Genomic DNA, 14225 nt, shown 5'->3' with positions numbered 1-14225 from the left:
TGTAGTTTTGTCTCATATTCATCTTTTAATCATATTTATAAATGTCTTGACTCCACAGCCAACAGAGCAATTTAGTCTTTACTGTTCCAATACATTTGGAGGGCACTGTATATATATATATATATATATATATATATATATATATATATATATATATATATATATATATATATATATATATATATATATTAGTATGCGTGTGTGTGAGTGTGAAAGAAATTAAATATTTAATTTAACTTGGCATGGATGCATTAAATTCAGTAAACATGTATAATAATTTTACAACAAGAGCTTTCTATTCATCAAATAATGCTTAAAAAATCTTACCAACCCCATGCAGCATGTCTGAACTCCTCAGCTGGTTATTGTGAACTTTGATGTGATGGGAGTTCTGGAAGGGCCTGGATGTTGTTATCATCTATCATGAGTTTATTCCAAACTGTTAACCAGTAGTGCATATTTGTTACTGTGACAAGATTTATGTTTGATCACAGGTGTTCCTTAAAAGCGACCGCGTGTCCCGTATGGTCCAAAGCGGCGGTTGCTCAGCCAGTGACTCTCGTGAGGTCTTCAAGAAGCACATCGAGAAGCGAGTCCGCAGCCTGCCTGAGATCGACGGTCTGAGCAAGGAGACTGTCCTCAGCTCGTGGATCGCCAAGTTTGACACCATCTACAGGGGAGAAGAAGACCCATGCAAACACCAGCAGCGTATGACAGCCAGCGCTGCCTCTGAGCTCATTCTCAGCAAGGACCAGCTGTATGAGATGTTCCAACAGATTCTTGGCGTTAAGAAATTTGAGCACCAGCTGCTGTATAATGCTTGTCAGGTAAGGAGGGGACATTTATGCAAGTCTGTTCATTGTCAAGGAAGCGCACACTTGTTTCTACATGACATGGAAAACATAGAGATATATGTGATTATCTGAGTCTGGTTTTGGCTCTGTAATAAGATTTTTACCATGCTTTTCTTTTTTTGGAGGAAGATGACTAAACCCAAAGAGCTCTGCGAGAGTTGGCTTGAAAGCAAGCATAATTATGTGTTATTTTAAATTGCTTGAAATTGGTCTAAAGCATCTGCACAGACCAGAAAAACCCATCAAGATTCCTGCAGCAGGTTGAGGAAAAGCAACAGTGCCTTTGCTTAGGAGGTGTGAGTTTGCAAATCATGCTTCAGTTAGAAGAGCTTTCATTAGACCAGCTGCAGAAATGTGCACAAGTCAAACAAAACCCAGAGGTCCTCCCACATTGACTTGACATCCTGTCCTCACGGTAGATCATTTCAAAATACACTGCAGAATGATATGAATTCAGAAGGTGATGTCATCCTAGGCTTTATGGGTTGTGGTAATTTCCTGTTTGTGGTAAATGAAATGATTGGAAACTAGCAAAGTGTGAGTTTGTTGAAAAGCTATTTACACTGACAATAGCATGGATAGTGAATCATTGACTCATTAAATCATTGACAATGAGTGGGTTCCAGAACAACAGAATAGACAGAAAAAGAGAAACAATTAAAGGAAAGAGGATCGTTCGACTGTCACATAAGCTCTGCTCCAAAATTTAGTGAGTTGTCCATGCAGTATTTTAAGATCGTTCCAAATGGTACAGAATGCAACTTAATTAGTAAAATAATAAATTGTGGGAAAGTTGAGAAAAAATAAACATGCTTTGGGGTTAGTAAGTTAAAAAAAGAAAAAGAAAATAATACTTTAATTCAGCAAGTATGCATTATATTGATAAAGACATGTTACAAAAGATTTTTATTTCAAATGAATGCTGTTCTTTCAAACTTTGCATTCTTCAATGAATCCTGAAGAAATGTATCATGCTTTCCAGAAAAATATTAAGCAACACAACTGTTTTAAATGTTCATAATAAGAAGAAATGTCTCTTGAGTAACTTCTCTCTTGCCTGACAGGTTTAGCAATGTGCTAATGCTAAACTCTTATTTTAATCAATTGTGCTCACTAGATTTTGGAACAGACCTAGACCCTTGCCAATGGTCATATATGAATAAAACAAATAAACACATGTTTTGGGTGGAAAGCTTATGGTTTATATACTTCCCCAAATTCCACATATCTTGCAATACACAATGACAAAAATTACATTGAAAAACTGAGATTCAATATCTGATTTATACTTGAGAAAAACTTAGGGTTTTGAAAAATTATAATTAATTATTAATTAATAATATCTAATAAATATGCATAATAAATAAATAAATACATAAGTAAGTAATTGCATAAAATGGAGAAATATTAACCTGCAATAGGATACTTGACCTGAAACATAATTTGACATTGTATTAAATAATAATAATAATAACTAGGTCTTTTTGGACCCCGCTGTATTTTATTGATTTGTGGATTTGTGTACTTGTGTACTTGAATTGGGATAAAAATGGGAAACACCTTCATACAGAATTTCATGAAGGCTCCTGCAGATTTTGGGCAATTGTGGGATTTGTGACCAGTGGGAAGACAAAAGCACCGAATCCGGAGGAGGTGTCAGTGTAGGAGTCTGCTATTCATCATTTTCCACTGTCTGTGTTCACACTGGAGCCAAGCGGGCCCTTTTGATTGTGTGCCATTTTGATGATCTTTCTATTAGCCTTATGAATCCTACTTACAGTGTAGTAATGGCAATATCCCTGTAACCATGGCAACGGCGGACACGCCAACTAGGTCTTACCTCAAACCTCGGCATCAACTCGGTCCTGTGGTTACAAATGCTGGCATATTTGTCTTTTTCTTTAGCTTCGTCTCTGTGCCATTCTCACTGCTAGTTTATTTAGGGCGCTTAAGTCTTTTATTTTTCACAGCAAGTCATTATTTCTGTTTTTCCACTGGGACTTCCAAGCCCCTTCCTGTTTTTTAAATTAAATCTTGTTGATAGGGAGAGTCTGGGTTAAACAGCTGTGTGTGTGTGTCTGTGTGTGTGTGTGTCTATGTGTATAACAGCATTCAGTATCAGTGCATTGGCTGTCTCCTGGGTAGTAGGAGTTTAATCCAATCTATCGACTCTTCCTGAGGGCATATCAAGATACCGGCTGTGGATGGCAAGTGACTGACAGGCAATTCAATTTGATAGAAAATGCTGGAAAAAGGATCAGTCAATCAGGGGAAATCAAGAATCTATTAATTTGGGGCCCATAACTCGCTCTGTCCCTTTAGCAGCTCTCTTGCAACTGTTATGAGGTTAATTATATATTATTATTAGAGGTGTTAATTTTGCATCTAAATTTATAATTAATGATAAAAAAATTATTCACATAATTAAAATAAAAACGTAATGTCATTAATTAAAATAAAAAATTAAAAATGTCATTTAAATTGAATGAAAATGTAATATATTTGGCTATTATCTAGTTGTTGCTTTTCTTTAACATCTCGCCTCCATGAGCTGTGCATTTTAAAGGAATAGTTCACCTAAAAATGAAAATTTGTGGAAAATTGATTCACCCCATGTCATCCAAGATGTACATGAGTTTGTTTCTTCATCGGAACAGATTTAGAGAAATTCCTCTGCAGATCCTCTGCAGTGAAGGGGTGCCGTCAGCATAAGAGTCCAAACAGCTGATAAATAGATCACAGTAATCCACACGACGACGTTGTAATGTACAAAAAGCTGCGTGCTTATGACCAAAATAGTCCATAATCCATAATTACATTTTCTCTGGTGAAGAAGTATGTCCCTTGTTCTCTCATATCAAACCCCAAATATATTTGTTTTTGCTTGAAAACATAGCTTGATTGGATATTTCTCTCCTGATTCAGACAAGATTACTTTTTCACTGGATAATATATTTTCAGCAAATTTTTCAGCACAAGTACACCCAAAAATGTTTTTTTTTTTTTAAATAATTTTTAATTCACAAACAACAACAACAACAATCAATTAAAATTAGACTAGACAGATGTCTTAACAGCGAATACAAAGTGGTAGCTTGATGCTGGTCTCCTCACACGCACATGGTGTTGGATCAAATCCATTAATGATGTCCCCTGGTGAGGGCGCAGTCATAGGACGATGCATCCACCTCACAGAACACAGCAGGAACCTTTTTCAACTCCATGTCAGTTGTGACACCGATGCCACACTGGGAATCTCAACAAAAGAGCTCACTGCTGGCCTACATCTTTCACTCTTTCCTCTTCACTCCTTCCTTCACTCATTTTGACGGTACATATTGATTAACAAATGCATTTTACCCTGCAATTATGACTATAACTGGAACAAATTGGATTTCAGCCATATGGTGAGCCATATGCATTTTGGTGTGTGCGTCCTGAAGTAGGAAGCATTATTCTGTTGAATGAAATTTTGCTTTCCTGGTTTGGATAATGAAAGCCCAGTCTGAAGTAATTGGCATGAATAGCAAATACAAGAGGAGCAGCAAGGTGACTTGACTGGTATGTGCGCACTCTGGTTGACTGCTGTTAGAGAACACAAACTGATAACAAATCAGTAGCGGTTCTACACACACACACATGCACTTCAAAAAATGGCGTCCCTACTTGAATGCATTCATGATGGAGACTCTCTCCAGATAACTAAAAGTCAGCACAGAAATGGCTAAACAGTTACAAAGTTTTATCAAAGGCTTTTCGAGCAGACGTTGGTAGGCTGGTGCAGTGAGGACAGCTGTTGCCACTCATTTACTTTCATCAAACCTTGTTGCGCTATCTGTATTCTCTGAATTGCAGATTACACAATGAGCTTTGAAAGCTCTGAAAATAAAGACCATGTATGTGTTTGTTTGGTGCTTTGGCGAATCCCTTTGCGCCCATGATGTGCGTGTGCGCTTTGTGGTGCGTGTTTGATGTCCGCAGTGTGACTATGCAGTGCTGAGGGTCTGTGCGTTTTAAAGGCGCTTGTTGTTTGACAGAAATCACCTCAGCGCCCTTGTCTGATCTGAGGTAGTTGTCATGGAGATCGTAAACATGCAGGGCTTTTAAACACTCTCTTGCCCATCAGCTGTTTTTCCTTTTGAATACATTACAGACTGTAACCTTATAATTACTTCTTTCTCTGTCCTTCTCCCACCCTCTCTTTTTCCTCAGTGTCAATCATCTGAGTTATCACTGTTTAAAAAAAGAGTGCGCCAGTGTTATTTTAGTATTATTTATATATTATTGAATTGTAGTATAAATTCATATTTTGAATTAGCTTTTTGTTTTTATATTTAATTTTAGTTTAGGTTTTGGTAATTTTGCTATGTGCTTTTGACAATTTTAAACCTGGATTTAAATTTAGTTTTATTTCAGTTTCAGTTTAAGCAATTTTAGTGCTTCAATTAAAATTGCAATAACAAAAGGAAATGAAAATTATGCTTTTAGCCTCCAGATGGTGTAGATATGGCCAGTGCCGCATTAAGCCTTTGCGGGGCCTTGGGCTAATGCAGATAATAGTGGAAATGAGAACGTGAGAGAATGTCTTTGCCTTGCCAGGAACCCGTGGAAGCAGGGAGAAGCACATACCTCACTGGACAACTTGGGATCCAGGCTGGAGATCGCAGGAGGAGACTGACGCAGGAGATAGGAGGGCAGGTGTGTACAATCAATGATTAGGTGAAACCAGGTGAGGGTGTGCATTGTGATTGGAGAGGGAGAAGGACAGACAGACTCATACCATTACCTCCCCCTCCCGGAAGGCGCGTCCCGTGCCGTAATAGTAACGGGAGGGGGGTCTGGGGACTCCGGCAGCCATGGCGGGACAGGACGCTCGGGGAGCCATGGTGGGACTGGAGACTCGGGAGGTCATGGCGGATCAGGAGACTCAGGGAACCATGGCCATACAATTTTTTTCAGGAGGGCTCGACCGTCCCCATGGCCACTATGGTTATCCAGGCCAGGGATATATAGCCCCCCCCAAAAAAAAGGTTCGGGGAAGCTCCTCTCTGGAGGAGCGGGCTCTGGTGGGCGCTCTGGAAGCGCGGTGCTGGACGGGACCAGCGGAGATGCAGGAGGGCCGGACGGGACCAGCGGAGACGCAGGAGGGCCGGACGGGACCAGCGGAGATGCAGGAGGGCCAGACGGGACCAGCGGAGACGAAGGAGTGCTGGACGGGACCAAGACATCCCCTCATACTCAACCAATAACCCAAGGGGTACTTGTGGGATAGTCGATAGGCCTGAGTGTGCCACAAGCGGCAGCCTTGATTCACCTGTGAACGGCGGGCTTGGTTTCTTCATGGACGGCGGCACAGACTTCGCCACGGGCGGCGGTTGAACTGAGGTGACCTCGGACTGTGGCGGGCATGAGGGAATCACGGAAGGTGGAGGACTTGAATGAGACGGGCTGGAGTGAGGAGCGGTCGATGGGCTGGGATCAGGAGCTGGTGGATCTTCCCTTTCCCCTACTAGGTATGAGGATCCGACAATCCATAGGGCGAAGTTCAGATATTGAGCCAAACACCAGCTGGGATCACCTAACGGCATCATCATCTGGATTTCTTCATCCAGCCCGACTCTGAAACCTTCCATAAGCGTGAGTTCGCTGCAGAAGGCTTTGTGGCTGGTCTCTATAAATTCCTTTACATATTCCTCCACACACCGTTCCATTCTGGAAGAGGAATATAGTGCATCCATCAGAAAGATTGTCCTCTTCCCTGGGCCACACGTTAATTGAGGCTAATTCCAACCTCATCTTCAGTATCAGTCCGATCTTCTGTTACGGGAAGCAGACTCACACAAGGGATTAATATAAATCACAGAAGCATTTATTGAACAGCAGAGTAAGGAATGACTGATGAAGGTGAGTCTAAAGTTCAAGGTACTGATAATAGTGGAGATAAGAACGTGAGAGAATGTCTTTGCCTGGCCAGGAACTCGTGGAGGCAGGGAGAAGCACATACCTCACTGGATGACTTGGGATCCAGGCTGGAGATCGCAGGAGGAGACTGACGCAGGAGATAGGAGGACAAGACGCTGGAGATGACACAAGAGGTAGGTAAACAAACAGGTAAGTAGCAGGTAAGTCACTGCGATAATTTAAGGAGTCCACTTCGTTAAAATGAAACATAAACCAAACGAGATCGGACCCTGGAGTGCTGTGAGGTGTGTGACTTTGTATTGGATGGTGATGAGGATCCAATGACGTGCAGGTGTGTACAATCAATGATTAGGTGAAACCAGGTGAGGGCGTGCATTGTGATTGGAGAGGGAGAAGGACAGACAGACTCTTATCAGCATTACTCTGGGCTACTGAATTATTGAAACTTCAATGCCCATCTGAGGTTTATTTTCCTTACACAAACTTTCCCTGACGCGGAGAGTAAAAATTAAATGGTTAGAGTTCCATTTTGGAAAAGGCCCCTTGACCATGGCAGTCATTTGCTGTTGCTTCAAGAAGACTGGTCAGCAGGGTCTATTTGGTGAAATGTACAATAATGACATAATAGAGCTGACATGAAAGCAGCACAGCCTTTTCTTTCTTGCACTCTAACACATTCAGTCATCTATATTTTGCCAACCGCAAATACATGTTTGCTTCAGGCAGGATTATGGGATCATGTAAGACTATAATGGTTTTATTAATTGAACCAAGAACTCTTGTGGCTCCCTTAGCTTATGAAAATAAATTATTTACAGCTCTAGTAAATTAGTTGTCTTGATTATGTGCTGGACAGGTTCTGTGTGTTTCTCCCACCCATGTCTGTACATTCTCGCTCATCTGCATAAAGATGGGTCTGTCTGTTCTCTGTCTCTCTTTCTGTATCTTAACAAGCTGCCACTCCTGTGCTGATTGCAGTGGTAAAGAGTAATTAACTGAGAGAGATTGTTCAGAGTGTGTTATCTGCACACTCGCCAGCTGAAATCTGTGTCCAGAATAATGGGATTGAATTGGCTAGTCACCATGACAGAACTACAGTAAATACTTGCAATATTAAAAAGTGGCAGGTAAGCTGTGTAGCCGACAGGGATTACATGTGGATTTGTTGTGCCAAAGCCTCCATCAGTTTTCACCATCACTGACAAGCTTTCAACCATCGCGCAAATGTTTTTATTTTTGAAAAGGATGATTATTTATTTCCCCAGCATCATCTGCGGTATGACATGAAAAAGTACTATAATAAAAACATTTTTGAATAATTCAAATAATTGTTTTTAAGGATTTGGCTATTAATGCCAGAATAAAAAAAGATTAAGCAATTAAATTAATTAATTAAACACTATTGTTCAAAAGGTTGGGTTCAGTAAAGAATTATTACTTTTATTCAGCAAGGATACATTAAATTGATCAAAAGTGACAAAGACAAAAACAAACAAACAAAAAAAAGGTTTCCACAAAAAAATATTAAGCAGCATAAGCACCAAATCAGCATATTAGAATAATTTATGAAGGCTCATGGCACTCAACACTGCATAATGGCTGCTGATAATTCAGTTTTGCAATCACAGGAATAATTTACATGCAGTATATTAAAATTGAAAACTGTCATTTTAAATTGTAATAATATTTTACAGTATTATTATTTTTTTCCCCACACCTAATTGTTGCAAAAAGTACCAGCTCCAAACATTTGACCGGTAGTGTAGCTCATTAGTGCCATATCGTAATACAAGCTACCTACAAGTAAAAATAATTCATACCTTTTTTTAAATCTGATTTTTAAAGCTATAAATGCCAGAATAAATTAGCCATTAAAATGAAGAATGAGTAAACAATGAAATTATAAAAAAAATTAAAATAAACATGGCTCGTTGGTACAGTGGTATTATTTTCATAAAGATGTGTCATATCGGTAGGAATGGATTTTTATAATAAATAACATTTCTCCTTTCACGCTCTATACTGTAAATCCTCTGTAATTGTTTCAGGGGTCTTAATTGAAATAGCTTCTGCAATGTCACAATATTTATTTCCGTCCAGAGTTGCATTAATTTTTCACCAAGATCCTGTATTGTTGATGGGAGAGTAGTCACTATGCATGATGTATGCATCACTTCATCTGCCTCTCTTCTTACCCGGATGCACCCATCACTCTGGAACAGGGTAAATCTGGACTCATCAGACCACATGACCCTCTTCCATTGCTCAAAAGTCCAATATTTATGCTCCCTAGCAAACTGAAGCCTTTTTTTCAGATTAGCCTCACTGATAAGTGGTTTTCTTAAGGCTACACAGCTGTTTAGTCCCAATCCCTTGAGTTCCCTTCACATTGTGCATGTGGAAATGCTCTTACTTTCGCTATTAAACATAGCCGGGAGTTCTACTGTTGTTTTTTTACAATTTGATTTCACCAAACATTTAAGTGATCGCCGATCACGAGCTGGACAGTGGACATGTGTTGGACAGTTCTTATCCCAATTTGAGTAGTTTCAGCAGTCTCCTTAGATGTTTTCTTGCTTGATGCTTGCCAATAATTTGACCCCTCTGAAACAGATTAACATATTTTCCATAACCACAGGATGTGTCATCCAACATGGTTGTTTAAGAAATGAGAAGCTACTCACTGCATCATTTAGGGTTAAATAACTTGTTGCCAGCTGAAACATAATCATCCATGCAGTAGTTATCCAATGGGAGGCTCTTACCTGTTTGCTTAGTTAAATCCAGTTGGTGACCTTTTTTTTGGACGGGCAGTGTATATACACTATATATAGTATATGCTGAAATGCACAATACAACATTGTCATAAACTAAAAAGTGAACAGAGATATGAATGTGAAAGTAACAGAAGAGTGCATAAAAAAATCAATTAGACAGGGCTGTAATACAAGAGACTCTGTGCAAGAAATAATGAACTTTCTTGCCCATAGCCTTATTCCTCTTGCATTAATCCACGCTTTTGCAATTGTCTTCATGCATAGATTCATCACATGCATTTTTGATATGAGGATGGCGGCCATTTCCCCCTCTTTCTTCAAAGTAGAGTTTGGCTAGTCAAGATCTACTTTCTCCCTGCCTGTGCTCATTACCAGCATGGATCACCTATTATTACCCATCTCCTCACTATAGATCAGGAGCAGAGCCCTGGGCAATCAGACGTTTTTTTTTCCTATAGCTAGAATAATTTGCTCTGCCGTTAGAGATCTTGATAAGTGTTCTGTCCTGTGCTTTTCTTCCTGTGGTGGTTTTTCTCAGTCTGTAATGGTGATTAAACTCGTGACCCTGTCTTAGACGATCTCCCTGCCCTCAAAAGCTTGCTGGAATTGGAATATTGAGTCAATAAAATATTCCATTGATTTGACTTTCCCCCTATTGTCGTTTTGTCCATTTTCGTTACATGATAAAGGTAAAAACTAACCTGGACTTTCACTGCCTAGTGGTGGAAAGAGCACTTTTTCTTTCAGTTTGTGAAAGATTACAGTTGCAGAGATGTTTACAATAAAACTCTGTATGATATTGCTTTAATTTTACACAGCTATTGTAGGTGTAACATGGTGCCTTGAAATCAGAAAAACATAAAATCAGATGTCTAACATTAAAGTTCATCCCCTGCTAGTTTTGTACGCCTCCATCATGTGGTGTTGGATGCTAACCACCGTTACACCCACACTAATCAGTGTTCCACTGAGTTGCCTCTGTCCCAGAAGAACTAACTTCACCAAACAGACTAAATATTTAACGACCACAGTTTAAGAAGCACTCTTGAACATTCTGAGTGCATAGCACTAGTCATTTTAGCTTTTTATCCCTGGAGAGAGGGACTGTGTTGTCAGTGTGCTCTACTATTAGATTGAAGCAAATGCTACAAAATACTCTAGCAATACTATGGTACACTGATGACAATAATAGCCTAGCATGGTGCTTTTGTGTAATAATCGTCAACAATTTTTAAATTGTATATCAGATCTTATTATAACCTACAATGGAAGCTACAATGGAATTCAGGTACCTCACAAGCTAATCATTAGGCCACTTTAGCATGCTGCCATAGCTGATTATTCTGTTGCTGACCAATTAGCCTTACTTGTTACATGACCCCCCCCCCCAAAAAAAGCGCAAACTCCACTTTGCAGCCGATTCTGAAGATGTCCATTGGTCTTGTCAATCAAAGTGCTGATAGCATGCACAACATTGAACCTAATGTAAACTCATAACCCTAACCTCAGCTCCATGATTTTTCACTTTCCTTGACAGGCGACCAGTGTTGTTATTGTTGACTAAATTTATTAAAAATAGTTTTCGGTAAATGAAATAAAGCTGAAATACAATATCCTAAACTTTAAAAAAAAGTTAAAAATGTTGCCTTTGCAACTATCTGCAATGAACAAGTTTAAGTTACTATACATATTAAAAATGTAATAAATAAATAAATAAAATAAACAAATAAACAAATAATTAAAGCTATATAGAAATATAAAAAAAATAGTAAAAACAAAAGAAATACTACAATTTGAAATATAAAAATGAAAAAGAAATCAAAATATTATTGAATACTATAAGAGTACAAAAATAACATAATACTAAAATAACACTGCAGGTGACTGAGTGTTGAATTGACCATTCGCAAAGAGCTTGATTGACAGGCGATCTGACCAGTCATAACGCTGAATCCTCCATCTTGCCCGTCAAACAAATCCGGTAGGAGAGTAGATTAAGTTTGGACTTAATTTTGGAAAATTGTGTGTATTGATGTCTTTCCGTGGTTTATATAAAATACGTTCTGATGTTCATTTCATGCTTTAAGTAAATATGAAAAGACGATTGGTTCACGTGTGCTGCTTGAACTTAGGCAATATGGTGATCTGTCACGACACATTCAAGAGCCACAAAATGGTATTTATTGTTTGAATTTCTTAAAAAATGACAAAATTTGAAAGCTGAGACCTTATTTCATACCACAAATAACCTGCTCTGTCTTGTCTGTCAACATGTTGTCAGTTTTCTCTTTGCACCACAATGTATTTTTTAATGTGTGAGAACGGCATTTTTTGTTGAACATAGCAACAGTAACAAAAGGGGGGCGGGTTTTTGCTAAGGGTCTATTGACCAATAAAATTTGCTGCGGGGTGGGGTTTGCTGCTTTGGGAAAACAGATAACGCTTTTTAAATTATCTTAATATATGATGATGATCTGTTTTGGAACAGGCTTTACAAACAGATTGCTCTTGTGGTCTGGGGATGTCAATCTGCAGCGGGATTGAATATCAAGGAAAAATATTTTATTAGTTTGGAATAACATGAGGATGAATAAATAAGGGCAGAATGTCAATTTTGTGGCAAATTATTCTTTTAATGTTTGAGAAACTGTTGTTCATGATGCTGTCTGACTCTGTTTTGTTGGACTCACCTTCTACTCACACACACATACACACGCACTGGCCAGACAATCTCTCTGCCTTGGCTGGCTTAGATTAGGCACATTCATTTAATTACACATGTCTTGTTTGCACCAAATCTGATTATCATCAGGCAATGACATCATGGATTGCTCCCTTGCTGGTGCATGAAAATCTCAACAAAGTTAGGATGTGTCATGGCACGCCGGGTTATTTGTTTATTGTTGTTCATTTGAAGGCCTTGTTTGGCAAAACCCATCTTTTACATTTTATCAGGTTCCATTGACTTGATAATAGCCTCTCTAAATCAGGTTCAAAGGCAATCTATGGTGTCGCAATAGAACGGTTGGTTGCTTGCAACAATGCCATTCATCTGGTTTACATTCTGGTTCAAAGCCAGAACAGATAAATAATTTAAGAAATAATCAAAAGCCTCACAGAGCAGTTAAATGACAGTGGTGGCAGGTTCTTTTATGCTAGCTGGTTTGTCTTTGCGATGTCAACACAATGAGAGAGGCAGCTGAGACGTGAGGCATGTGTGAGAAAGACTGAACTCTGATTCATCTTTAGCATCGACTGGCTCAGTCTACCAGCAGCAGAAGAACCATGCATGCTGTGCTGCTTGGTCTCAGCTTGAAAAGCTAATTTCACTGTTAGAATGTTTGTGACCAGACTCAAAAATGCCATTTAGGGAAAGTAGTGTCATTTGGTGGTGGTCAAGGCAGTTATGTTTGATGCTAGGCTAGACTTTTGATTAAATATTGTAATGGAATATATTTGATAATAAATGTTGCATTTACTAAGTGTGTTTTTTTTCAGAAGTAATTTTCTGCATATTAATTGAGCTACAACTATACATTTTCCACTAACGTTGCCAAATATCAAAATTGTGTGTTGTGTTTATGTGTAAATGTGTTTATTTTAAAATGTAGACCTTGTCCCTTTTGTGTTTCCATAATCTAATGCATATTCAATACGGATGACAATGAGTGAGAGACTGTTTACATTGAAACCTCTTCTTCTTCGTGCGTTTATCCATGGAATCGTGACAGACTAGTGTTTTAAAGTTAGCAATTTTCTTGAAAGCAATTTCACTACTTTTTAAGTTTTGGGTTAAAGAATTAACACTTTTATTCAGCAAATGACATTGACAAAATAAAATTTATAATGTAAAAGATTTCTATTTGTAGTTATTTTGAACTTTCTGGTTATTAAAGAATCCTGAAAAAAAAGAAAAGAAATTAGCTGAAGGATCGTGTGACACTGAAGACTGCATGGCTGCTGAAAAGTCGGCTTTGCCCTCTCAGGAATAAATTACACTTAAAATGTATTAAAACAGAAAACAGTTGTTTTAAATTGTAATACTATTTCATAATATTATGGTTTTTATTGTATTTTTGAGCAAATTAATGTCGCCTTTGTGAAACTAAGAGACTTTTCTAATTTTAAAAACACAAATTCTTACAGACACCAAACTTTTGAATGGTAGTGTATATATTGCTTGTTATTTCTTTGTTAAAACCGGCTTTGTTGCAGAATCAACTATAAGATGTGACAGATTTTATTAATGTCATTATTAGGACCCCACAAAGTATTTTCTTTCATTATTTCTTTCATCATTTTCAAACAATAGAAAATCAGGTTTGGAACAACATGACTTCATCTAATAAACCTGTAATTGCTGGACAAAGGTGCATTCTCTGTGGAAAGTGTTTTTGATCTTGGATGGAGATGAGGCTTAATCTGTGTCTTGGACTCTCATCCTGTTATTATGCAGTAACATTAAGCATTTCATTATGAAAACACCCACATATTGGCATGATGCATGTGAGTGTGTGTTCATATACTGTATGTGTGGGACAGAACTTTTATATGAATTCATGCGTGTGTGATGTGAGCATGTGTTTTAATTGTGTATCCCTGCACAGTTATATGCCCTCGTTGTTCTGTGTGAGCAGTGTGTATGTTGCAAGTGCATTGGTGTGTGTGCGCT

General features: G+C 38.4%; 1 protein-coding gene across 11 annotated transcripts in view; it reads left to right on the top strand.

The window, feature by feature from the left end:
• Window positions 1-509: 509 nt before the first annotated feature.
• The window catches only part of LOC306857287 (calcium-dependent secretion activator 1), a gene marked incomplete at its 3' end in the record, with an annotated part of 95948 nt that continues 82232 nt past the window's right edge, over window positions 510-14225 (top strand). For all 11 annotated transcript variants that reach the window (XM_079397155.1, XM_079397164.1, XM_079397160.1 and 8 more), the window contains exon 1: window positions 510-827. In XM_079397155.1, coding sequence (XP_079253281.1) covers window positions 525-827 — 303 coding nt within the window. In that variant the 5' untranslated portion in view covers window positions 510-524. The remainder of the gene's footprint in view (window positions 828-14225) is intronic.

Source organism: Barbus barbus (genome assembly GCF_936440315.1).
Source record: "Barbus barbus genome assembly, chromosome: 37".
In the NCBI taxonomy this organism is placed as follows: domain Eukaryota; kingdom Metazoa; phylum Chordata; class Actinopteri; order Cypriniformes; family Cyprinidae; genus Barbus; species Barbus barbus.
The sequence above is the reverse complement of the archived record's forward strand: the minus strand, read 5'-3'. Positions and strand labels throughout refer to the sequence as shown.